General features: G+C 41.4%; 1 protein-coding gene across 1 annotated transcript in view; it reads right to left on the bottom strand.

Annotated features, from left to right (window-relative positions):
- The window catches only part of LOC109910569 (exocyst complex component 6B-like), a 141,305-nt gene that overhangs the window by 6,017 nt on the left and 107,359 nt on the right, over positions 1-27,929 (bottom strand). The window contains exons 10-11 of the mRNA XM_048601076.1: positions 18,648-18,782; positions 15,716-15,895 (exon numbers count right to left, since the gene is read on the bottom strand). Coding sequence (XP_048457033.1) covers positions 15,716-15,895; positions 18,648-18,782 — 315 coding nt within the window. The remainder of the gene's footprint in view (positions 1-15,715; positions 15,896-18,647; positions 18,783-27,929) is intronic.

The following is a 27,929-nucleotide window of genomic DNA, read 5'->3' as shown; positions in this document are numbered from 1 at the left end:
GGAGAAGACAAATTTTACAAAACTGGGAAGTGATTTGGCTATGATGGACTGGACAGGACTGCTAAAGGGTAAAATAATTGGAAACATTGGGAGGTACTAAAAAGTGAGATCCTGGGGCACAAAGCAGACACGTCCATCCAAAAATAAGAATGCTGGTCAAATCTAGACCCCCATGGTTGTCTAGAAAATACAGGGGAAGATTAAAAAAGAAAAGAAGGCTTATTATAGTCTCAAAAAACTCACCACTGCAGATGGCCTACAGAAGTATAGGAAGTAGAGGGATCAAGTTAAAAAATAAATAAGGAAATCAAAGAGAGGGCATGAAAAGATATTAGTGAGCAAGATAAAGGAAAATCCAAACATGTTTTATCAGTATAGACACAGCAGAAGGATAGTTAATGAAAAAGTGGGACCTATCAGAGCTGAAGAAGAGAACTTTTGTGAAGATGCAAGAGATATGGAAAGAATCTTAAACAATTTTTTTGTCTTCATATACACAAAGGAAAGGGATGATGTGGATATAGTAATCCAAGAGGAACAGTGTGAAATACTGGACAAAATAATGACAACAAGACAGGAAGTGTTACAGGAGTTGAAATCCTTGAAAGTGGTTAAGTTGCCAGGGCCGGATGGATTGTTCCCAAGGTTTTGAAGGAGGTCAGGAAGGAAACAGCAGATTCTCTGAGGATTATTTTCCAATCTTCACTAGACATAGGTGAGGTGCGGAAGGACTGCAGGAACACAAATATGGTACCACTGTTCCAAACATGTACAAAAGAAGTGTCAAACAATTATAGGTCAGTTCGTCTTACTTTGGTGGTGAGCAAATTGTTGGAATCAATCCTGAGAGATTAAATAAACTGTCAGTTAGAAAGGCATGGACCAGTCAGGGGTAATCAGCACGGCTTTGTTAAGGAAGGTCATGCCTTACAAATTTGATTGAATTCTTTGAGGAAGTCACAAGGAGGATCGATCAGGGTAGTGCAGTGGATGTTGTCTACGTGGATTTTAGTAAAGCATTTAACAAGGTCCCACATGACAGACTGGTCGAGAAAGTAAAAACCGCAGGCTACAAGGTAATGTGTTGAATTGGATCCAAAGTTGGCTGAGTAACAAGAAACAAAGGGTAATGGTTGATAGCTGCCCTTGTGAAGGAAACAATTTTCAAGTGGTGTTCCGTGGGGCTTGGTGTCGGGTCCTGCTGTTTGTTTTATACGTTAACGAGTTAGACTTGAACACGGTAGCCGAGGGGGGCACAACTGGGAAATGTGCAGATGACAACAAAAATTGTACAGTGTAGATGATAGATGTAAGCTTCAAAATGATAGAGATGGGTTGATGGAGTGGGCAGGAAAGTGGCAGACGGAGTTCAACTCTGATAACTGTGAGGTAATGCATTTAGGGAGGTCAAACAGTCAAAGGGAATACACAATGAACAGGAATATACGAGAGGGGTAGATGAAGTGAGAGATATTGGCATGTAAGTGCGCAGGTCCCTAAACGTACGGGTAGATAAGGTTGTAAAGAAGGCATATGGAATGCCCTCCTTCACTTGCAGAAGTACAGAATACAAAAGTAGGGATATAATGATAAAACTGTATAAGACACTGCTGAAGCCATAATTGGAGTACTGTGTGCAGTTCTGGTTATCATATTACAATAAGGATGTAATTGTTCTGCAGGGACTGCAGAGAAGATTTACTAGAATGTTGTCAGGGCTGGAGAATTGTAGCTATGAGAGTGATTAAAGAGGTTGAGGTTGACTTACTTGGAACAGAGAAGATTGAGGGGGCAACATGATTGAGGTATACAGCATTGTGAGGGGTAAGAGATAGAGCAGACAGAGTCTACTTGGCAGAGAGTTCAAAAACCAGGGGTCATCAATTCAAGCTAAGCGGCTGAAGGATTAGAAGAGGTGTGAGGAAAAATATTTTTAAGTAGATGGTGGCGGATGTCTGGAATTCGCTGCCTGAGTTGGTGGTGGAGGGAAAACTCTTTTAAAAAGATGAAGAGCTGTGGGCTTTGTGCAGGAAGATTGGATTAAAAAAGGACATCTGGGTGTCTTTGGGTTGACATGGATAAGATGGGCCAAATGGCCCTTCCTGCGCTGTATCACTTCTATGGTTCTATGGATTGCCTCATCCAAATCATTGATATTCATTGTGAACAGTTGGGGTCCAAGCACTGAACTGTGGTACCCCATTTGTCACATCTTCCACTTCAAGAAAGACCCATTCATTCCTTTTCTGTTTCCTGTCTGCTAACCAATTCATCATCCATGCCAGTATACTAACACCAAAATCCATGTGCTTTGATTTTGCACACTAACCTCCTGTATGGGACTCAATCAAAGGTTTTCTGAAAATCCAAATATACCACATCCACTGGTTCTCCTTCACCTATTCTGCTGGTTATATCCTCAAAAGAGACCAGCACATTTACCAAACATAGTTTCCTTTCGTAAATCCATGTTGACTTTCTATACTCCCACTGGCATTTTCCAAATGCCCTGTTATCACATCCTTTAGAACATACTCCAGCATTATTCCTATTACTAATGCCATTGGATGAATAATCCAGAATCCCAGACTAAAGCTTTGGGAATATGGGTTCAAATCCCATCACGCAGCTTGTTGAATTTAAAATTCAATGAATAAAACCTGGAATTGAAAGCTACAATTCTCAGTAGTGGTGATTGTGAAACTATCATAATTGCCGTAAAACCCCAAAATGTTTCACCTTTGTGTTTTAGGGAAGGAAGACTGCTGCCCTTACCATATGACCTGTAAATGACTCCAGACACACAGCAATATGGTTGACTCTTAAGTATCTCCTGAAAAGGCCTTGAAAGTCACTTAGTTCAAGGGAAATTCAAAATGGGCAGCAAATTTCGGCCTTGCTTGCAACACCCACACATTCCATGAAAAAAAAGTCAATATGTTTGGGTTTGGACTTACTTTCTTTGGATTACTTCCAGACCTCTAGGCTGCAAAAGCCTAAAATAAAACCTGGAGAAGTAGCTGTCTCGACTCCTTCAAAGAGTTAAAGGCATTGTCCATGTGCTGTTGTAGACGCACACTGTAGCATTGGTACACAGGTTGTGCTTAGTTACTGAATCTCAGATGGAAGTGGGGAGAAATATTCAGCCGGAATACCAGCTCCTGATGTAAGTGGCATCAACAGGCCTGGACTCAGACTAAAATGTGCATAAATCAAAGTCACTGTTCAGGTCCACACACAGGACATTTGAAAGCAATTAACATCCTGAAGTCATCTGAGTAAAGGGTCAATATTGCAGTGATCCTATTTTCGAAGTACTGATGGCATTGGGGTAATGACGGTGCGGGGTGGGGGGAGGTGAAACAGCATGAAGGAAGGGGGGACATGATGTCTGACAGAGACACGGGATGTATGAAGCATTGTACTTCAGCCTTTCGCAACCAATCAGACTTCAGGAAATTGAGCGTGCAGTTGTTTAATTTTATTTATATTTCCAAACTTTTAAACTCTTCAGATTCCTGGATCAGGAATAACACAGGCGAGGCTGGACTGTAATCAGAGAGTGTCTTCAGTGTTAACAGTAGCACAGTTGTTTGAAAAGCTACAAATATGTTAACAATTACAAGGGAAAGTGGGGACCTGAGAGTCTGTACCGTTAATTATGGAGCCCGGTTATCAAAGGACTCGTTAACAAAGGCACCAATAAAATTACTGTTAAAATAAACGCACATTAATCTCCAAATACAGTAGTACACGCAATCAGGACAAGGTTCCTTGCTTCAGCCAATGAACTGTCACTCCACTGAAAACTTTCCACTCGCAGGTCCTGATCAGTTTCAGGTTTAAATGTCAAGTGGCGGAGAGGGGGGGGTGGTGAGCAAAGTAGATTCTAGTTTTGAATGAGAACACACAAACCCCTGTCAGCAGTGGTTCAGATGTTAGTCCTCTCACCTCTGATATTAATATGTTGTGGATTCAAGCCTCCTGCAGGGTCCTGAGCACAAAATCAAGGCCAAGTCTCCAGTGCAATGTTGAAGGAGTGCCTGGCTGCCCTTGCAGTTGGGTATAAAAGATCTTGTGGCACCAGTTTGAAAGTGAGTAGGGGATGCTTCCTTCTGTCTTGACCAATGTTTATCCCTCAAACAAAATCCCAAAACAAAACTTGGCTTATCTGCTCATAATTGTTGCTTGTGGGAACTTGCTGTGTGTAAATTGACTGCTTCCCACGCTATAACACAGAATATGTTCTAAAAGCACTTCATTGGCTGTAAAGCTCCTTGGGCTAGCCTGAGGTTGCAAAAGCTCATATACAAGTCTGAGCTTTCTCTTTCAGTGAAAACAAAAACTAAAGTGTCTTGTGCACACATGACTCGGATTGTTTTATCTCAAATTGCACTGAAGAATTGCAGTAACTGAATTACAAATATGACATAGAATAACATAATAAACAGGGGCAAGGGCCCATCTCACAGTCCTCGAAGACTGCTCCATCAAAATCACAAAGAACATACACAATAACAGTACTTTTCAGCTCGATACCCAAATCTACTGATTTGCTTTGATCCTACCAGTCTATCACTCCCAGTCTTGAACATACTCAGCGACTAAGCACTGACAGCTGTGTGGAGTACAGAATTCAAAAAAATCACAAGTTTTTGAATGAAGAAATCACTCTTCATTTCAATCCTCAATGGCCATTCCTTTCTCCTGAAACCATGACTGAACAGTTCTAGAGTACCCACAGGAAACAGCTCCTCAGCATCTAACCCACCATAACTTGTGAAGAATTTTATTCACTTCATTTTAATTCTTCTAAACTTCAGAGTGTACTGGGCACTGCTACTCATAACTCTCTTCCTAGAACAGCTCTCTCATCCTATAAATCCATCATGAGGAATGAAAGTTTGAACAAATGGGAATTATACCCTTTTTGAGTTGAGAGATGATCTTTTTGAAACATAAAAGATTCTGAGGGGACTTGAAATGTTGGATTCTGGGAGGGTGCCCTTGTCTAGAGTTTAGTACCAGTGGACACAGATTAAGAGTCTCCCATTGAAGGTTATGATAAAGGGATTTTTTTTTTCTCAGAGGATCATTCAGCTTTGAACACTTTTGTGCAGAAAACAGAGGAGTTTGGGTCATCAGATTTATTGCAAGCTTAGACAGATTTGTGATCAACAAAGGAGTCAAAGGTTATGTGGGGTAGACAGAAAGGCGGGGTTGAGGCCACAAACAGATCAGCATGATTTATCAAATGGCAGAGCAAGCTTGAAGGGCCAAATGGCCTACTTCTAACATGTATAAGATGGCTCCCCTTCCCAGGCAAGTATATGCTTTCTTACTAAAGAGTACCAAACTGTACAAAGCATTCAAGGTGCAGTCTCACCAAAGGCATTGAAACTTCCTTGGTCTTAGAATGGAACCTGCATGCAATTTAGGTTAACAAATCATCTCTCCCTACAATAGCTTGCAACACCTTCAACTCTGTGATTCATGTACAAGGACCACAAATTCCTCAGAATTCCAAGATTCAATATTCCCATCTTTCAAAAAAAAAATCCGACTTTCCTCTCTTATCAAAATGGATAAATTCACATTATATTCAATCCACCAACATCTTAATAATTACACAATTCTAGTCTTTTGCAGCACTCTTGCATCCTCACAATTGCTTCACCACCTAGCTTTGTTTGTTCAGCAATCTTACTACTGTCAGGAAATGGGGCTTTACTGGCCAGAGAAGGTGACAGTGAGATGTCTGTTTAAATCCTTGCAGGCCATTTTGTGTAGGTCCACATATGGTGCTGAGTTCCAGGATTATGACTCAGAGACAGTGAAGGAACAGGATGGTTGAGGTTTGGAGGGGCATTTGCAAGTGGTAGCATTCCCAAGTATCTGCCTCTCTTGTCCTTCTGATAAAGTGTGTGGTTTTGGCACCGTGAATCTTGTAAATGGTACGTACTGCTGCCGCTGTACATCGGTGATGGAGACAAGCGAGGGTATTCTATCACACACCAACTTGGGTTTTGCAAACAGTGGAAGGGCTTTGGGGAATCAGCAGTTAAGTCGTTCATTGCAGAATTCCTAGCCTCCAATCTGTTCGTGTTTTCATTGTATTATGTAACTGATCTAGTTCAATTACTGGTCAATGGTGATCCCCAATTCCCCGAGTTGAACTTCAGGATAAATAGTTATAGATTCATACAGTCATACAGCGTGGAAAGAGACCCCTCAGTCCAACCAGTCCATGTCGGCTACAATTTCAAACTAAACTAATCCAACCTGCCTGCGCTAGGCCCATATCCTTCCGAACATTTCTTATTCATATACTTATCTAAATGTCTTTTAAACGTCATAACTGTACCTCTATTCGCCACTTCCTCTGGAAGTTCATTCCACACACAAAACACTCTGTGTAAAAAAAACTGCCCTCATGTCTTTTTTATATCTTTCTCCTCTCACCTTAAAATTATGCCCCTGGTCTAGAAATCGCCCACCTTAGGGAAAAGACACCTGCCATTCACCTTATTTCCCTCATTATTTTATGAAACTCTAAAAGGTCACTTCTCAACCTCCTAAGCTCCACTGAAAAAAAGTCCTAGCCTATCCAGCCTCTCTTTATTACTTAAGTTAACATTTTACCTTATTTGAGATGGTTATTGCTGCATATGGAGTATCTGAGAGGTCGCTACTGGTTCTGTACGTTGCACAGTAATCAGTGAACCTCCCTATCCCTCTTCTGACCTTATGGTGGAGGAAGGTAATTGATATAGCTGCTAAAGATATTTGGGCTGAGGACACTACCCTGAGGTACAATGATGTCCTGGGAATGAAATGAGATGCCCTCCTTCCCTAAAACACAAAGTTTTTTTTAAGACAATGCAATTGTTTCACAGACATCATTATTGACAATAGTTTTTAATTCCAGGTTTATTCAAGTGAATTGAATTTCATTCACTGTCTCAGAATGTAGTAGAGACAGATTAAAATGTGGCTTTGAAAAGGAAATTGGATAATTATCGGAACAGAAAAACATTTCAGGTCTCCAAAGAAAATGTGGGGGAGTGCAGCTGTTTCTCGTTGAATCATAGAATCCCTACAGTGTGGAAACAGGCCATTCAGCCCAACAAGTCCACACTGACTCTCCGAAGAGCATCCCACCCAGACTCACCCTTCCTATCCTATCCCTGTACTTCCCATGGCTAATCTTCCTAACCTACACATCCCTGGACACTATGGGCAATTTAGCATGACCAATCCACCCTAACCTGCACATCTTTGGACTGGGGGAAGAAACCGGAGCACCTGGAGGAAACCCAAGTAGACATGCAGAGAATGTGCTAACTCCATTTAGACAGCCTGAGGCTGAAATTGAACCCAGGTCCCTGACACTGTGAAGCAGCAATGCTAACCACTGAGCCACCATGCCTCCCTAGTTGAGAATTGTATTCAAGCCACGTAGGAGTCGAACCTACAATCTCCTGCGTCCTGGTCAGATGCATTAACCATCGAACTTCATTGTTTTAAAGATGTGGGTACTGCTGGCATTGCCAGCATTAGATGCCTATCCTTAATTGGTGAATTGCTTTTGAACAGGGCTGTCACAGACACAAAGGGCCAAAAGGCTTCCTTCTGCGATGAAATTCCTAGTGAGATTTGAACTCAATGATCCTGAATTATTAGTTGAGGTGCTCCAACAGCATACTCATTCAGTTACCAGACCTACCAACATAATAACATGATCTGAAAGTGTGATGAACATTTAGAAGAGTTAGAATGAACATTAAAACACTGAGTTCTGAAGTGGAGAAATGATGCATATCTTTAAGTTTGATTTGTATTGAGTTCTGTGTTGGGCTGTCTGAAGTTTTGTCTACCCACATGAAAATGAGATCTTTAAAACTCTTGAAGTGAATACTTCAGTCCATCGGAGACAAGTGTAGAAGAGAATAAAAACTTGTTGCCTCACAATAGGTTATCAGTTTCTCAGAAAGTAAGAAACATCCAGTAGGTGAGGAGTTGTGTACAGGTTTCCTTCAGGGAAAAGCAGGTCAGAGAGAGAGAAAAGGGCTAAATCAGCAACAGTGCAGTTTAGCAGTCTCCCAAACTCCAAGTCTTTATCAGGACTGAAAAACTGAGTGGCTTAAGGTAGGTGAGAGAAAAGCTGCAGAAACTGAAGACTGTGAAAGAGGATTTTTAAGAAATCTATGTTAAGAAATCAATTAATTGTGTTCACAGTTGTTTAAGGTTCTCAGGAAGAGATATTAACTTAAAAAAAAGCATTGAGAGAATGTAGAAATTTGAAGAAATTAATTAGAGCCATGTCAACTTTAAAATGGAGACAGAGAGACCCATCACTGAGATTTGAATTCTGTGAGGTTTTGTTCAGGGTAAAAGGTTGAATTTATTTCTGATATTTGTAATAAAGCTGTCTCAGATGGTATAGTGTAAAATAGTTTATTTTTCTTTTAATGTATAAAAAAAATTACATGCTTTTTTGTTAAAAGCACATTGGCAGCCTTTTGTAAAAATGTTCTGAGAGTAATCACCATGATAAACAAACAGCAAAAATAAAACTTACGGTCTATCAAGCCAGGTTTGACTTTGGGAATCTGACTAGTCCTGTATTACTATCAGTTGGAATCATGACAATACAGAAAACAGACCATTCGAGGCAGACAGTGATTCAGTGACTAATAATCCAGAGGCCCAGGCTAATGCTCTGGGGTCACGGGTTCAAACCCAACCATGGCAATGAGATGAATTTAAGTTCAACTCATTATAAATAGGAAATCAAAAACTAGTCTCAGTAATGAAACTATTGTTGAATGTTGTAAAAACCCATCTGGTTTGCAAATATCCTTTAGAGAAGGATGTCACCATCAATGTTAAGTCTAGTATACATTTGATTTCAGATCTATGGCAATCTGGTTGATGCATAACTGCTCTCTGAAATGGCCCAGCAAGCCACTCAGTTCAAGGACAATTGGGAATCAGCAACAAGTGCTGGCCTTGCCAATGATGCTCATGCCCTGTGAAAGAATTTTAAAAACTCCCACATCATCAATGATGTTTGTCTTCCTCTCCCATTCTTTATCTTACAGTCCCATTTGGATAATATACAGACTTGAGCTGACAAGTGGCAAGTAACATTCATGCCACAAAAATGCCAGTCAACTACCATCACCAGTAAGAGACAATCTAACCCTCACCCCTTGACACTCAATGGTGTTACCATCAACGAATTCCCCACTAACAATATTTGTGGAGTTACCATTGGCCAGAAACTCAACTGGACCCGCTACAAAAACACAGTGGCTTACAAGAGCAGGTCAGAGGCTAGGAATACAGTGATGAGTAACTCATCTCCTGACTCCCCAAAGCCTGTCCACCATCTATGAGGGATAAGTCAGGAGTGTGATGGAATACTCCCTGCTTGCCCGGATGGGTGCAGCCCCAACAACATTTAAGAAGCTTGACACCATCCAGGATAAAGCAGCCCACTTGATTGGCACTACACCACCACCTTCAAGTTCCCTCCAATCCTCTCACCATCATGACTTGCAAATATATCACCGTTCCTTCGCTGTCGCTGGGTCAAAATCCTGGAATTCCCTCCCTAACAACATTGTGGGTCAACCCACAGCAGGTGGACTGCAACAGTTCAAGAAGCCAGCTCACCACCACCTTCTCAAGGGCAACTAGGGAAGGGCAATAAATGCCGGCCAGCCAGCGATGACCACATCCCATAAGCGAATCAAAAAAAAATGTGTAGCAGACTTTTCTCCTCACACGTTCATTCTAGACTGGTGTCTTCTCCCTTACTATTGTCAGTCATTTCATCAGTTCATTAAAGAACAGATATGAAGGCTGTCAGTTATGATGTTACTACAGTATTGGGCAAATCTTTGTTGGCAAACACGAGGTGATGAAGTTAAAAATGACTTTATAAAGTTGAAAATATTGACCAAAAGCAGCTGCAAACTAGAAGTAATAGCGCACAGTCATGCTGCAACTGTACACATGTTGTGCATGGCTTTGCTGCTTCCGTATAGGTATGCAGCATGCACACGTTTACTATCAGGTCGTAGCTGTCAAACAAAATGGAGATGTCAGTTCCAATTTTACTGAAATCTTCAAATCCCTTCCAATACATTTTTTTGGAAGCACTGAAGAGTGAATCGTAACATCTGTCTGGGTAATTTTCTGCTGCTGCAATGCCAAGCATAATAAAGTTCTGCAGAATTAGAGTACTCAGTATGAAGACAGGACCTTGCCTAATCACAGTGCTCCCTAGATAAACAAACACATTGTTTCAAAGTGGGGGGGCTGCTGAACAGTGTAGAGCGTTTGTCTTCAGTGAATGGCATGTTTGTCAAAACTCTGGATGTCTGGCAAATAGTCAGAAAGAGTGAGACCTGCTGGGTTGAAGTAAACCTTTCCTTCACACAAAGGTATTGTTGTGCGTGTGTGAGATCATTCTGAGGAAAGTTATGCATTGGCCACTCTGATTTGTCCCTCTCCCTCCCTCTGCACGACTCTACTGCTGAGACAGTTCTTCAGTCATAGAGTTGTAGAGCTGTACAGCACAGAAACAGACACTTCGGTCCAATTCGTCCATGCCAACCAGGTATCCTAAATGAATCTGGTCCCATTTGCCCTCTAAACCCTTCCTAATCAGGTACCCATCCAGATGCCTTTTAAATATTGTAACTGTACCAGCCTCCACTACTCCCTCTGGCAGCTCATTCCATACATGCACCACCCTCTACGTGAAAAGGTGGCGCCTTAGATACCTTTTAAATCTTTCCCCTCTCACCTGAAACCTTTGCCCTCTTGTTTTGAACTCATCCATCAAAAGCATTGTTGAAGCAGCACCCAGAAGGGCAGGTGGACCTCTTCAGCACACGTCCTGTGTACATAAGCACAAGCTTTTGGAACACATTTCTCTATGTCTGTTTCTAGAATGACTGGTGACTATGTGCGATAATCTGCCATATATCTAGAGAACTGGCCATCTAAAATGATGCTTTCCACGGAGTACTGCTAGAGAGGTGAAAGGAAAAGCTTCTTGGTTGTTTATATCGATCCTTCTGCCACTAACCAACCTCTCTCTCCTCCGCCTGTGGCAAACTTTAATTTATCATGTGTTGGCTGTAGGCCAGCATTCTAGCCTGAGTCAGAGAGTTCCAGGTTTGTGTTCCATTCTTGAGACACGAGTATGATAATACTGAGAGCCTGCCGCCCTGTCGGAGGTAGCAATCTTGCAGACAAATTGTTAAAACAAGGACACATCTGCCCTTTTAGGTGTACGAAGAGTGGAAGAGTGTTACCAGAGGCCAAAACATTTCCCTCAAGCCACAACATAGAACGACACAGTCCTTTGCACTACAACAGCGACTACATAGCAATGACAATTCAAAAGTAATATATTGGCTGCAAAGCACTTTCAGATTAAGATTATAAAAAAAGCACAACATCAGTCTAAGTTCTTTTATCTTCATTTTGGTCATTGTTATTTTTTCACTCAACATTATTTTAATCATTTGTGGGATATGCAATACGAATTTAAGGGCAGCACTTACTGTTCATCCTAACTATTCTGTCTCTAAGGCTTCAGACATCCTGTCGAAAGTGGATTGCCTAGAATTAGCTGTAATCTCCCAGTCTTTTATAAAAGTTGGGGATGACTTCTTTGTTTTTGTACTCTACGCCTACACCACTTGGTCACGGTTTCAGCACCACTCACTTCAACATTGTTCAATATCATTTATAGTCTCCCTTTGAATGTGGTCAAAAACAGATTTAGTCGATTTCTGACTGACAGCACTACCTATTTTCTTGCCCAAAATCTTCTTTACAAGGTTATTTAACAGCTACCCAAATGAATACTGTTTGAAGGACTGCATTTTAGCTTGTACAGTTATGTGCAGATCTGGATCGTTAATGAAATCCCTTAAGAGGAGCCTGCTCCATCTAACTCGCTCTCTTCATTCTTCCTATCTTTGAAAATCCCAGCTGCAGCTTTTGAAGTCAGGTGGTGAGGAGCTCAATCCCCACTCTGGCACTTGAGTCTATAATCTGTGTCAACATTTCAGTGCAGTAGAGACATAATGCTGCACATATTTTCTAATCAACCTGTTTACATATGTTATTGCACATCTCTGGAGCAGGAAGGACTTATATTGGGGCCTCCTAGCTCTGAGTGTAGTGATACCACCGCTGCAACATTGGAGATACCTTGTTGCAGGCAAGATGCAGCATCAGTGTACTGAGGTAGACCATTCAAAACTGTGGCCGAATGGAACATTTTAAAACTGCTCTGAGTTCTCCTGGCTAGCATTCTTCTCTTGACAGACATCATTAAAAAACAGTAAGCGCTCTGATGGGATGGGATAGTGATGGGATAAGAGCCCTAAATTGTGTGGGTAATATTCCAAAGTCATTTTTTTTCAATGTAGAGCATTTCAGGATGTTTTACAAGATAAGATGTGCTAAGTAGATGTTCTTTGTGTAGCTCAGCTCAGCTCAGCTATTAGCACTTGCACCCCACTCTGGCGTTTAAAGTTTACCACAGGCTTGAGCAGATAAGCCCTTGAACAAACAGTCGATTAACTGGCCAGTTAACTTGCTCCTTGTACAATCTTACTGTGTGCCACAAAGCAACAGTGATGGCATTTCTGAAATAATTAATGCATTGTGAAGTGCTTGCTTTGGAACAACCTGGGAAAAGGTAGATTATAAACGCAAGTTCCTTCTTTCTTTTAACAGAGCAAATTTTCAGTGAGTTTGGAACTTCCTAAAGTGTAAATAAAACCTAAAAGAAATCTGTTTTAATTTTAAATAAACACTCATTATTTCCACTTAAATGTTTCCAGTCATATATATCAGCCAAGCAACAGAGCTCAAAGCATGATACTATCTTTGGCCCACTCCTTTCCCAGGGTAGACACAGCAGTAGATGATGACTTGTTCTATGACCCTCCCAGTCCTAGTACATTGAAAAGGGCCTGTTTACTTCTTCAAAGGGATTCAGGTTTGAGGGTGGGGGGCACACATTGCAGAACCACCCCAGAGTTTGGCACTTAAGTTTCCCTCAAAGAGCACAAGGGTAATTGTCTCTTGAAATTCAAAGACCAACTCCAAAAGCAAGGGTTGAGCTGTTCTGAGGTTTAATTAAGGGCAGCTTTTTGCTTCCAACCTTTGCCAATAAGGCACTAAACTCCTCCTAGACTCATTTTAACAGCAATGTGATAATGATCAGATAACCTTTATTTTAATGAAACAAAAACATAAATTGCTGGAAAAGCTCAGCAGGTGAGGCAGCATCTGCGGAGAGAAATCAGCATTAACGTCTCGGGTTCAGTGACCCTTCCACAGAACTTGATTTAATCATGTTGGTTCAGGGATACCTACCAATTAAGACACCAGGCACAATTTTTCATTTGTTTTCAAATAATGCTACGGCGTTTTTTACACACACCTCAAAAGGAAGACAGGGCATTGGTTTCAACAGTGGGCTGTCCTGAAACTGTTGCACTCACTCACTCACAACCACATTAGATTGACAGCTAACATTAAGGCTTACATCTCCGGGCTTGAACAAATAACTTCCTGATTTAAAAGCAAGAGGGTCACAGCCAGTACATTTTAGATCTGAGAATGGTGAGCCTAACCTCGAGAGTGATTTTAAAAGTATAGTAAGTTTTATTTTTAAGTTTAAAACTTCCACATTGGTATTGTTTCACAGCCCTGTGAGCTTCACAGTACAACTTAGTTGCACAAGAACAGGAAGATAGAGACTTGGCTCAATATCTGATGCAAACAGCAGGACCTCTGACAATGATACAGTCTTCACCCATTTCCCACATAGCACTATCACACAAACAGCTATAAGATGAACAGCCAGCCAACCTGTTTCTTTTGGCATTGGTAGTGGGAGAAACACTGGTCTGGGTTTCCCCTGTTCACTTTTGAACATTAACAACGTCTACCGGGTTAAAATCTCACTTCAAACACAACACCTCTGACAGTACAGCATTTCTGTAATACAGCCTCTTTGATAATGCAGTGATTCTTCAATGTTAAGACTCTGACAATGCGGCGTTCCCTCAGCATTATCTCTTGGACAATACAGCAAAGGTGAAACTATCCTAGTGATAGTTGGGCAATGAAACATCCATCCTTTTCTGTGCAGCTAGTGTGCCCCAATGTGGTTAAGCTGCTCAGATTTATGCCTTTTGTGTACCTGGCTGATTGCACCCATGACAAAAAGAAATACCAGTCTTAGGCCAGCTTAGCGCCCATCCATCACGTAATAAGCAATTCAACTGCCTAACATTTCTTTCAATGAAAGCAAAATACTGCAGATTCTGGAAATATGAAATAAACACAGAGAATGCTGGAGAAACTCAACAGGCAGCATCTGTGGACAGAGAAACAGAGTGTTTCAAGTTTGGTATGACTCTTCTTTAGAACTGCTCTGAAGCGTCATACTGGGCTTGAAAAATTTAACCTTGTTTATCTCTCCAAAGATGCTGCCAGATATACTGAGTTTCTTCAGCATCTTTGTGTTTGTTTAATATTTCTTTCAGTTGGCTTAAAGAGGTGCTTCACAGCATACATAAAGTAGTAAGCTATGACTCTATTAGATGGAGTCAGTACAAGAGAGAATGTAAGAAGTCTGAAATAAGGTTACAGTGCATGTATGTGAATATAGGGTAAATAAGAATGTCAACATACAGATGCAGATAGCTATGTGGAAGTATGGTCTTGTGGCAATAAAAGAGATAAGTCCTGGCTCAAAGAAAAGCAGGAATGACTATTAAATATCCCTAGATATAAGGTATTTAGGAAAGACTTGAAAAGAAGCAAAACCAGAGGGGTAGCATTATTGGTTAGGGAGAACATCACAATGCTGGTGAGAGAGGATACTCCAGTGAAGTCAAGGACAGAATTTACTTGGCCAGAATTAAGGAGCAATTCAGATGCCCTTAGATTAACTACATCAAATGTGGTCAGTGATCAGGACGGGGTGGGGTGTGCGACTATGAATAAGTCAGGTAGAGAGACCCAGAAGATAGCACTGCAGGAGCCTCAGCCCTTGTCCTTGTCCAACAGGTTTGAGATTCTTGCTCCCTGTGTGAATGAGGCCAGGGACATAAGGAGAATGAGCAACCTGACAATGGTGTTGCAATGCAGGGAGCCATTCATGTGGGGAGAAAGAAGAAATGTAGTCAACTGGGGATTGTATAGCTGGAGAAAATGAATCCTCACCAACGCCATGGTGAACACCATCTCTCAATTAATAGCTAGTCATTTATTCTGTGAGCAAATTACTAGCCATTTTTTAAAAAATAATGAGACTGACTATGATTCAGAAGTACTTAATCAGATATAAAGCACTATGGAATTTCCAGATGTTGCAAAAGGAGCTATATGGATGGAAGATCGTTCTGTAATCGTTTTGAATAAACAGTTCAGCTCTTTCTCTTCATAATTACAGTTTAAAAGTAGCCAGATGTATAGACATCAGATGAGGACAAACATTGGCTCTGTCCTTTTATGTTTCAGCTGCCATATAGGTACAAGAGGCCTATTTATGTTCGCAGAACCTCCTTTCCAGTGAAGACCATAACTGAGAAGATGAATAGGTAGAGACTTTTTATCAAAGAAGAATAAGCAAGCGATACAGATTTAAAATGGTTGTACTCACTGGTAAGTGCGTGAACACAGCAAATGTACTGCGCAGGAATGCAATGAGGTCAATTAAATAATCGCTGGCATGACCGTTGGGCTCTGCTCTCATCCAGTCATAGTCCGCCAGTTGCAGGAATTGGTCAATCTTCTGATTTAGCTTGGTATAGATCTCCCCCTCTGCAGCATGTCGACAATCCTGCACAGAAACAAAAAACCCACACACTCTCAGCGCTGCAGACTGGTGACTTGCATTTCACAGAGACACAGTAATCTTGTCACTATTAATGTCAGAAGAACAGATATCATAATGTCAGCAACATTTCCCGTAGTACAGAGAACCTTACAAAATTGGAGGCCATTGGCCCATCCCACCTGTGTTACCTCTTTGAAAGAACAATCCAATTCATTCTAACATCCCACTTCTATTCCCACAAGCCTGCAGAGTTCTCCATTTCAGACACTTATCCAAGTGGCTTTTTATAGTTACTGCTGAAACTGCTTCCACCACTCTTTCACACAACACATACCGGATCACAACAATTATTTTTTATTCAATCATGGGATATAAGCACTGTGGATGGGCCATCATTCATTACCCATCCCTAATTTCCCCTTCTTGAATTGCCGCAGTCCATCTGTTGCAAGTACACCCAAATTACTGTCAGAGAGTTCCAGGATTTTAACCCAGCAACAATCAAGGAAAAGCAATTTGGTTCTTAATCAGGGTGGTGTGTAGCCTGGAGCGGAGGGAGTGATGTGTTGGGTAATCCAGGACCTCAGGCTTTTGTCTGGCAGCATGCGTGTTGTCAAGAAGTGGTTCTGAAGAAGTATCACTGGACTCGAAACGTTAGCTCTGCTTTCTCTCCACAGCTGTTGCCGGACTTGCCGCATTTCTCAAGCAATTTCTGTTTTTATTTCAGTTTTCCAGCATCTGCAGTACTTTGCTTTATTTCACCCTAGGCTACTGTTCTGGGAATAAAACAAAGAACTGCAGATGCTGTAAATCTGAAACAAAAACAAAAATTGCTGAAGAAATTTGGCAGGTTCTGTTGTTCTGGGAACATGGATTCAAATTCCACCAGTCAGATAGTGATATTTTAATTTAATAAAAATCTGGAATAAAAAGCTAGTCTTTATGGCGACCTTGTAACCACTGTTGGTTGTGATAAAAACCCATCTGGTTCACTAATGACTTTTAGGGAAGGAAATTTGCCATACTTGCCTCGTCCAGCCTACGTGTGACTCCAGACACACAGCATGTGGTTTTTATGCAATCTTCTGCAGAAATCCCTGCTTATGAACTTATGATGGAGAGAAGGTCATTGATGAATCAGCTAGAGGTAGTTCAGCTGAGGACAGCGCGTGGAGAAGCTCCTGCAGTGATGTCCCTGGGGCTGAAATGAGTGATCTCCAATGACCACAACTATCTTCCTTTCTACAAGAATAACTTCATGCAATGGAGTATCCAACTCCCTTCCCCCACCTGCACACCCCACTTCCAACCACCACCACCACTACCACGAATTCCCACTGATTCCAGTTTTGCTACTGCTCCTTGATGTCACACTTGATCAAATGTTGCCTTGACGTCTAGGGCAGTAATCCACACTTCTGTTACATAATATCCGTTTTAACTTCAGTGAAAATAAAATATCATCTTGCCTCCACAAACGTGTTCCAAATCTCTTTTGAACGCCACCATAAAATATCCCCTTCATCCTCTCTGCACCCAGCTTCTATCTTTTTGATACTATCTTGTGTTTCTCAAAAAAAAAGCTGTTAACCTATTGGGCATTTTATCTGTGGTCGTCAGTGGTGACATGGGCTGTCCTTCAGATATCAGGATGATGTATATGCAGGGCTGAGAGTTTCTGCCATGGGTCTTCAATTCGCTGAACAGGCCAATTCTCGATCCACGTATCTTTGGGCACACGGAGCAGGATGTCCTGCCGGTTAGTGGAATCCAGAGTTCAGGTTTTGCTTCCCTTTCTTCCCCTCCGCCATGCCTCATCACTAGAACATTGGGTTTCAAACTACGATGCAGCTTGATGGACACGTTGCCATTCTAAACAATTGGTAGCAAACTCCTGCCAGTCATGAATGTCAATGCTGCTACGTCTCAAGCAGAGCTTCAATGTGTCTTTGAGGTGTTTTCTTTGTCTTTGGTCATTTGACAGCTGAGAGAACAGGAAATGGTGGTGGTGGTGGTGGGGGGTGGGGTGGAGGGTGGTCAGGAGGCTGTTTTCAGCCATTGTTTCCAGCCCAAGGAAGTTGATTTTGCAGGAGTTTTGCCTGAATGTTTGTGAAGATGTCTTCAAGAAGAACATTAGCATTTGTATGATAGTCCTCCCAATGAATCTGCAGCATGTTTCTGAGGCATTGCTGGTGGAATTTCTCGAGTGCTTTTACACAGCATTAACAGTAATGACCTGGAGACCAGGATATAACTAAATTAATCTGAAAACAAGTGTATTATGATAGTGACTTAAAAGCATGGTTTTTACTTTAGTAACCTGAAGGTCACAGTAAAACTACACAGCCAAGGACCAAGATACTCTAATAGTATAGGATGTCATATAATCTGAGGGCTGCAGATTTCTATAGTTACTGAATAGGATGGTACAGTAACAAATGACAGTAATATCAACAGAATGGTATTAAAAAGCAAAATACTTCAGATGCTGGAAAATCAAATAAAAACAGTAACTGCTGGAAATACACATCAAACAAAATGACATCAACATGAAACATTAACTTTCTCTCTCCACATCTGCTGAGTACTTCCAACATTTTCTATGTTTCTATATGTTGTTACGGTAGCAAACTCTAACAACCTGAGTGGTACTGTCCTGGCCTGAACATCTGGACATTATTGCTATGACTTCAGGGAACACATATGAAATGCTGTGGAGAGAAATGGCACCTTACATGGACTTGCTATTTATTACCTTGAAGGTGGCTGTACCATATAGCCTGGTGGCATGAATGGTTTCTGGTGGTACATTGGTAATGTTTGTGATGAACTCTTCCAGAAATTTGCAAGATCGTTCTAGATGCGTGGTGTTGATGATAATCTGTACAAGCTACAAAGGTAAGGAAAAGAATAAGCTCATTAATAGGCACTGAAACCTCCCAGGTGACCATCTGAAATTTTTAAAATTGTCCTGTATGTGACATATAAATGAAGATGAAAGCGAGGAAGGCAGCCTTTTCAACTCCCTGCAAATCAAGACAAGGAGGATTATTTTTACGCAGTGAGTTACAATTTCAAATGTACTGTACAAACAGGCAGTAGAACCAGTTTAAATAACAACTTACAAAAGGGAATGGGATAAATTGGAGTCCGGTAGCAGGGGCGGGGTGGTGAGATCTGGGAGTGTGGGGCCAAGGTCTGGGAACAGGACGCAAAGGTCTAAGCCAGGAACCAGCAAGTGTTTTACCAAGGCCAGGGTCCGCCTTTTTGTTGAGAGGGCAGGCGCTGAGGGTAAAATAGGAGCTTGCAAGGGGAGTCGGTGGAGTCAGGAAGCTGCAGGGAGGGTGGGTGGAAATGGGGAGGATGCAAGAGGCATCTGTGCAAATCTAAATACCAATATGTCAGCACAATAAGTGAGATGGCAACACAGTGGTAATATCACTGGACTAGAGAGGAAGACTAATGTCCTGGGGGTGAGGAATCAAATCCCACCATGGAGAAGTAAATAATGGAATTAAAAGCTAGTCTAATGGCAACCGTGCAAAAAGTATCAATTGTCGTAAAAACCCACCCAGTTCACTAATGTCTTTTAGGGAAAGAGATCTGCCATCATATCTGGTCTGGACAATATTTGATTTCAGACCCACAGCATTGTGGTTGACTCTTAAGTGCTCTCTGAAATTACCAAGCAAGACACTCAGTTCAAGTGGGAGCTCGGGATAGGCAAGAAACGCTGGCTTTGCCAACAACATCTATATCATATGTAAGTTTTTGAAAAAAGGAGATCATAACATCAACTGTGTGACTGGATCACCTAATAAAAGAGCCAGTGAGAATGAAAAACTAGCTCACACGCCAAAATGCAGCTCCTAAAAATCAAAAACTAGCCCACAAGAGGAGCCCTTGGGTAAAACAAAACATATAATTTGTTCTAAGATAACAAGGTGTAGAGCTGGATGAACACAGCAGGCCAAGCAGTATCAGAGGAGCAGGAAAGCTGACGTTCCCTGCTTCACGCTTCTTAAATGTGTCAACATAAATATTGTAATGCTGATAAAATAAATCACAGAAAGACCAACTTATTATCATCAGTTCATGATGTCAGTCAAGCAAAGTTATCAATTCATCTCTTGTTGAAATAAAATCTCCCTGCTCAATTAATGCTATTATTGACGTGGGCTCATAGATAAGTACGTATAATACATTGGCATGGACATTATGAGGGCCCAGGGCAATGCATTGGGGTGCACAAATTGGCATGGAAGGCATATGAGTGGCACAGAACAGGCATGGTTAAGACCTTTTGAACTTACCTTTCAAAAGGTTCTCGAATCTAGAATATATTCCACCACTGCTCTGATATCACTGAACTATATTTCATGAGAAGTTAGCCTGACTCCATGGCAATTACTACGTTTCGAGGTGGTGGTTGTGGTAATAAGGGGATACCAACCCCTGCAATGGAGCCAGCCAGATCAGGACCGCAAACGTGCTACCACAGTGTACACTGATACACTGGGAGCAGGGACCAGAAACCAGAAGTGGATCCTTTCCAATCCTAATCGACTGCTTAAAATCAAGCATAGGAATGTCCTGACTTGAAGCTATGTTTGTTTGGCAATTTGTAGACACAGCATTCCTAGTAATAGCTGCTCTACCTGCACCAGCTGGAAAATCAGACTGGAGAAGAAGTAATGGGGAACAAAGAAATGGTTGAGGGAATAGGTACTTTGAATACAAAGACAGAAGTTGCTGGAAAAGCTCAGCAGGTCTGGCAGCATCTGTGAAGAGAAATCAGAGTTAACGTTCTGAGGAAGGGTTACCCGACCCCAAACATAAACTCTGATTTCTCTTCACAGATGCTGCCAGACCTACTGAGCTTTTTCAGCAACTTTTGTTTTTGTTTCTGATCTACAGTGTCTGCAGCTCTTTCATTTTTTATTCAGGTATTTTGCAATAGTTTTCACAGTGGAAGACACCAGCAACACACCAGAGCCGCAAGAGAGTCAGGGGTCACAGGTGAGTGTTGTGACCATCACGAAGGAGAAAGTTTGGGAAGCTGAAAAGTCTGAAGGTAGATAAATCACCCCAGAGCAGATGGACCACACCTCAGGTTTGTGAAGGAGTTAGCTGAGGAGATGTTAAAGGTCAGAAATCACACGACATCAGGTTATAGTCCAACAGATTTATTTGAAAACAAACTTTTGAAGCCTCGCTCCTTCTTCCAGTTTAGTTCTTTAGTTCTCTCAGGGCGGTGACTTGAAAGAAATTCCAGGATTTACATATACATATTGATCAATTAAAACCTTCTAACGGATTAAAGATTTAACAGCATCTTAAGTTTGTTTAGTACTCATCAGTGGTGTGACCCCTTGATCTTTTACTTATAAATTCTGTGTCCGATACTGCTTCTCTCAATAACACCTGAAGGATGAGTAAGGCTCCAAAAGCTAGTGTTTTCAAATAAACCTGTTGGACTATAACCTGGTATTGTGTGATTTCTGACCTTGTCCACCCCAGGCCAACACCAGCACCTCCACATGGAGGAGGTGGTAGAGGCATTGGTGGTGATCTTTCAAGAATTACTGGAGTCAGGGAGGGTTCCAGAGAACTGGAAAATGGCGAATGTAACACAACTGTTTAAGACTGGAGGGAGGCAGAAGACAGGAAATTATAGGCCGGTTTGCCTGACCTCGATTGTTGGTAAGATTTAAGAGTCCATTGTTAAGGATGAGATTGAGGAGTACTCAGTAGTGTGTGGTAAAATAGAGCAGAGTCAGCATAGCTTTGTCACGGGGAGGTCATGCCTGCCAAATCTGTTAGAATTCTTTGAAGAGCTAACAAACAAGTTAGACACAGGAGAGTCAGTGGACGTGGTCTATTTGGACTTCCAGAAGGCTTTTGACAAAGTGTTGCATTGGAGGCTGCTATATAAGCTAAGAGCCCATGGTGTTAGGGTCAAAGTACTGGTATGGATGAAGTGCTAACTGACTGGCAGAAGGCAGAGTGTGGGCATAAAGAGGTCTTTTCAGGACGGAGTTCCACAGGGATTAACAATCTGAATGAAGGAACTGAGGGCATTGTTGTTGATTTTGCAGCTGACACGAAGATAGGTGGAAGGGCAGGTCATGCTGAGGAAGAGGGAAGACTGCACAATGACTTGGACAGGCTAGAAGAGTGGGCAAAGAAGTGGCAGACAGAATGCAATGTGGAAAAGTGTGAGGTTATGCACTTTGGCAGGAAGAATAGAAACACAGACTATTTTCTAAATGGGGAAAGGCTTCAGAAATCTGAAGCAAAAAGGGACTATGAGATCCCATTAAGGACTCTCTTAAGGTTAACACACAGGTTCATTTGGCAGTTAGAGGAAGATAAATGCAATGTTAGAATACAAGAGTATACAGGGGTATAATGCTGAGGCTGTGATAAGGCTCTGGTCAGACCATATTTGGAATATTGTTAGCAATTTTGGGGTCCATGTCTAAGAAAGGATGTGCTGGTGTTGGAGGAGGTCCAGAGAAGGTTTACAAGAGTGATCCTGGGGATGAAGGGCTTGTCTTATGAGGAGAGGTTGAGGATTCTGGGTCTGTACTCGATGGAGTCTATAAGGATAAGGGGGGGGATCTGATTAAAAATTATAGAAAAGTGACAGGCCTGAATAGAGTAGACGTGGAGAAGTTGTTTCTACTAGTAGGAGAGACTAGGACCTGACGGCACAGCCTTAGAGTGAAAGGACGACCCTTCAGAACTGAGATGAGAAGGAATTTCTTCAGACAGAGGGTGGTTAATCTGTGGAACCCACTGTCATACAGGGGTGTGGAGGCCAAGTCATTGAAAGTGCTTAAACAGAGATAGATAGGTTCTCAATTGGTGAGGGGATTTTGGGTAAAGGGGAGAAGGCAGGAAAATAGGATTGAGAGACATATCAGCCATGATCAAATGGCGGAGCATACTCGATGGGCCTAATGGCCTAATTCTGCTCACATATCATGGTCACATCAAACAACTGCATGTATCCTCTCTTGCCCCATTACCATAATTCTTGATGGATTAGTTTCCACCACCTCTACTATTTAAACTTTAAAATCCTATCCTCACATTTAAAGTTCACTATACCCACACCTTTCGCCATCTCTTGACCCCAACTCTATCTCAACACATGGCAAGCTCTCTATTCTTCTGATTTTAACATGGTGAATTCCACTCCAACTGTCCACTATTGGATCCATGCCTTCAGTTATGCGTGATTTCCAGGAAAATGTGAGTTATGAGCAGGAGAAAGCTAGTTGGTAATAATAAATACAAATATAAGAAATAAAACATATAAAACACTCTCCTGAAACCTGATGACCTCTTCACTTGGTTCTTCTGTTTATGACTCATGTCTTCGACCAAGCTATTTGGTTCAAGAAGCTGTCTGTCTCCTCACTGATTTCTCATTCCTTGGTAAAGGATTCATGTTATAATTACAGGTAAGTGCCTTGGGGAAATTTGTTCATCTTAAAAGTGCAAATTGAAATTTGCATAAAATTGCGATACTATGTAATAACTATACCTCTAAATTATAAATTCAAATCGTTTTTACTTCCTTATGAAAACATCCAAAACTGGACATTGTGCTCTAATTGCTGCCTAACCAATATTTTACAGAGCAAGAGATTAAACTTATTGAGTTCTTTTCAGGATCACATAGGATTCCAAAATGGTTAAAACTAAATAGCAGTTTTGAATTGTAGTCATTACTATAATTTAGTGAAATTCAGTAGCCTAATCTACATAAAGCATGTGACTAAAATCAGCAATGAGAAAAATGATGAATAAACAGTTTTAAAAGTATTTTAAAAGGAAAAAAATATTGGGCAGCATAACAGAAGAACCCCTGCTCTTTTTCAAAATAGTATCATTTGAACTTTTACAAATGTTTAAGAAAGACACAGAATTAAAAGATTGTGTGCGTTGACATCACAAGCAGAGGCACACTCCCCATCATCCTCAGTGACGCCTCAGGCAAGTGACTATATTAAAGACAGTACATACCAAGCAGTTAAAGAGGAGAGAAAGAACTAGTCTTTGCAAAGTCTGGTCTGTGCAATTATTGAAAAACAGCTGAAGAATCCAACAACCTGTTCCCTTCAACACTTCTCCTGCTCCCCACTTTGAGTGCCTCATCCAGCACCTCCTTTCACTCCATCCTGTTTCCATTGCTACTTTACCCTTTGTTCTTTTCACTGATACTCCCATTGCCACTATCTCCAGTTCCCTCCCTTCATTTGCCACTATTCCAATGTGTAACTGCATGCATGTAGAGAATGGATACAGGAAAACAAGACTGCATGCATTCCTGGTTATGTTGGCACTGGACATCTGAGTACATAAATTTCACATATGCAAATCACACACAGAAAAGAAGTCTTCATAGAATCCCCACAATGTGGAAGCAGGCCATTCAGCCCATAGAGTCCACAGTGACACTCTGAATAGCACCCACCCACCCTACCCTATAATCCTGCATTTCCCATGGCTAATCCACCTAATCTACACATCTATGGACACTATGGCAACTTAGCATGGCCAATCCACCAAATTGAACATTTTTGGATTGTGGGAGGAAACCGGAGCACCTGGAGGAAACCCACGCAGACACGGGGAGTGTGCAAACTCCACACAAACAGTCACCAAGGTTGGAATCAAACTGGGTCCTTGGTGCTGTGAGGCAGCAATGCTAACCACTGAGCCATCATGCTGCCCCAATACTTTGCAGCATTGATAGGAATTAAAGTGAACTGAAAGACCCTTCCTCTTCAAACAACTCAAATGGCCAGTTTTTCACTTTTTCAATAAGGGACATTGAAGGAGAACTGCTTACTTATTAAAGAAAAATCTTCTCAAAAACTTTAAAAACTGATAGAACTGCAGATGCCGTAAATCAGAAACAAAAACAGAAGTTGCTAGAAAAGCTCAGCAGGTCTGGCAGCATCTGTGGAGAAAAATCAGAGTTAATATTTTGGGTACGGTGACCTTTCCTCAAAACTATTTATTAAAAAGGTTACAGATGCAGAACATCACACAAAGGGGATGTTACTGGAGAGATTCTCCTCTCTTTCAGAGGGATCAGTGATTGAAAGAGAGGGAAGCATTTCTGTTCTCATTTAAGATTTTTAGCATCTGCAATTCTTTGTTTTATTTTGTTGAAAGAGAGGGGTCTTGTGTAAGTGAGTCTGACAGAATCCGTATAAAACAGCGCATGAATTGCACAGATCCTGCTCTTCGAAAGGAATCTTTGGTCCCTTCAAATTAAACAAGTCTAGCATTCCCAAGAGGCTTAATCACAGAGTGTGAGACACCCAGCTGGACAGTGCAGATAAGGAAAGTATGGCATCTAGAAAAGAAATCCTCAGCCTCAGCACAACTACTTCATTCACAAATCCAAAATTAACTTATCACCCTCCCCTACTCAAGTCACACGTAGTCCATCACAAGTGAAGATGTAAGCATCTCTAGTCAGGATAGTGAAGATAACCAAGGTTGCAGCTGGGTCCTCAATGATCCAAATTTGCAATGGTATTTCATTACCTAACCAATGATTGAATAAAATAAAGAGAACAAGGAAAAAGGAAAAATGAGTGCTTTGTGCCACAGTTTAGACTTGGAAATTTTTTTCTGTTATGAGAAGACAGTGAATCAGTCTTTTCAACACTGTCAATTTTAAGTGTTGAAGTTTCAGAAACAGAAGCAAAAGTGTCTTAATATCGACAGGTTACAATCTGCTGAAGCAGTCGCCTTTCACACGGGTGCTATTTCTATGTTGGAGTGAAGATCTTTGTACTCCTCCTACTCTGTACTTTGTGCTTCTCCAATTTTAATCTGATGGCTGTGTGTTCATCTGCTTGTGCCTTAAGCCCTACAATTTCCTCCTTGAACACTCCACCTCTCTCTGCTTCTTTTTAAGACATTGCTTAAAACCTACGTCCTTGACCAAGCTTTTGGTCAAATTATATTCGAACAGACACTGTTCCCATTGCTACTTTAGCTCCGTTCTCTTCACAGCTACTCCCGTTGACACTCTTGTGAAGCTCCATGGGAGGTTTTCTATGTTAAGAGGTGCTACATAAATGCAAGTAATTGTTGTTTGGTTTGGGTGAATGGTGTTAAACACTAAAGAAGGGTGAGTGTGATCTATAATTCTCAATACATGTGTCAGGTAGGCTGGTTGTCATGCAACTGGTCTTTGGGCTGTTAAGTCTGAACCCTAGTTTTGTTGCATTTTAGCTCTTTGGACAAAGTTGACTCTGCGTTACTTTGCGTAACTGTGTATGCTGTCTGCATTAGCTAACTAGCAATAATACTCAAAGAATAACATATAACTTTCTCCAATACGGAGAGACAGTTAGCTATAAATAGGTTGAGGGGAGCCACCTCACATCAAGCATTGGGCAAGGTTGGGATGCAGGCCTCCATGAGCTACCACAATCAATACATCCAGTACAGGGACCGAACCCACACAAATCACACCATTCTGCATCACACTGCAGACATTTAGCCAAATGAGCTAACCCATATGAAGCAAATGAAATCTCTACCTGGGTCGATTTTATAATTGGTTTGGTTTCGAGACTTGATCATAAAAGTGTGTCAGACGCCTAGCCTAATGAAAAAGCAATATAAGTCATGAGCCATTGTAGCAAAACACATTCCTCTGACCAAAAAATGTGTGGGGGTAAATAACAAGTTAAAAGAGTTTCAAGATGGTATTTATTTTTGTGGAACCCTGAACAATGCCTTAAATTCATCTAAAGCCACAATTAACAGAATAGAAGTGACAATAATGTCATGAAAATATTCATAGGGCTACATGCGGTATAAGGCAACCCTAATTTTGGCATTGCCAAGATTACTTATAACTTGGGAGGGCTTGAGGCACATTGCTGGAGCAGGGTTAAAAAATTTGTGCTCTACATTCAACCTCTGCATTCGCTGTGATGGTTCAGTAGTGATCCTCTCGCTTCTGAGTACCCACTAGAGAAGATCAAACATGCAATCCAGGCTGTCACTCCACTGCAGCATAGCGTGCTGCGATATCAGATGCGCTAACTTCTAGATGAGACACTAAAATGAGACCCTGTCTGCCCTCTCAGCTGTAGGTAAAGTACGGCAATGGCATCATTGTGTAGCGCAGGGGTCATACCTATCATCATCCAATGTCACTTAAAATACATTATTTGCTCATTGCTGTTGATGGGACTTTGCTCTATGCAAATTGGTCATTTTAGACAGTGCTTATACCTTAAAGAAATACTATCTTGGTGTCCCAAGGGCTTGAAAAATTGCAAGAAAAATGCACATACTTTTCAAGCATTTCTATACTGTTGTTGAGACAGTGCTTCACTTTGGAGCTTCACTTTGTATCAAACTCATACGTAATCTATACGGAGAGCATTTGATTGGACAGTGTAGAGAGATGTTCATATATAACCTGTAGACCAGAAAACCATATACAGGAGCAGAACTAGGCCATTCGGCTCAATGGGTCTGCTCTGCGATCATGGCTGAAATGTTTTTATCGCGCATTAGGGTTAGGACAGTACTTGATAAGTACTTGTAATTGTCCTCAAATTGTTTGTTAGAATGGTGCAGAATGAGCTTTATACTGAATCAATTCCACGCTATATCCACCCTGAGTGTGTGGGACAGAGTGCTACAGAGAGGATGCTTGATGCTGACAGTGACAGAAAGTGTAAATTTCTCAGACAGCATCAAGGATACCCTCACCACCTCACTCAAGGATCCCTCCACCCCCTCACCCACAGCTCCCACTCTATCAGTGCAAAACTACACCAAAATATATCAGTTTTCAAGAGGAGCCCAACGTGATTAGAAAAAACATGAAACAGGATCTTGTTTGAGTTAGATGAAGAAAATTGGGAGGAGTCTTGTGTAGGACATAAACATTGGTGCTTGTTTCTGTGCTGTGTTCATACTGACTTTGCACCTGGTTGTTAATCCAAGTAGATGCACAAAGACTAAGGTAACTCCAGGA

The sequence above is a fragment of the Rhincodon typus genome, chromosome 1 (assembly GCF_021869965.1).
Source record: "Rhincodon typus isolate 14 chromosome 1, sRhiTyp1.1, whole genome shotgun sequence".
In the NCBI taxonomy this organism is placed as follows: Eukaryota; Metazoa; Chordata; class Chondrichthyes; order Orectolobiformes; family Rhincodontidae; genus Rhincodon; species Rhincodon typus.
This window is presented reverse-complemented; position numbering and strand designations above follow the sequence as displayed.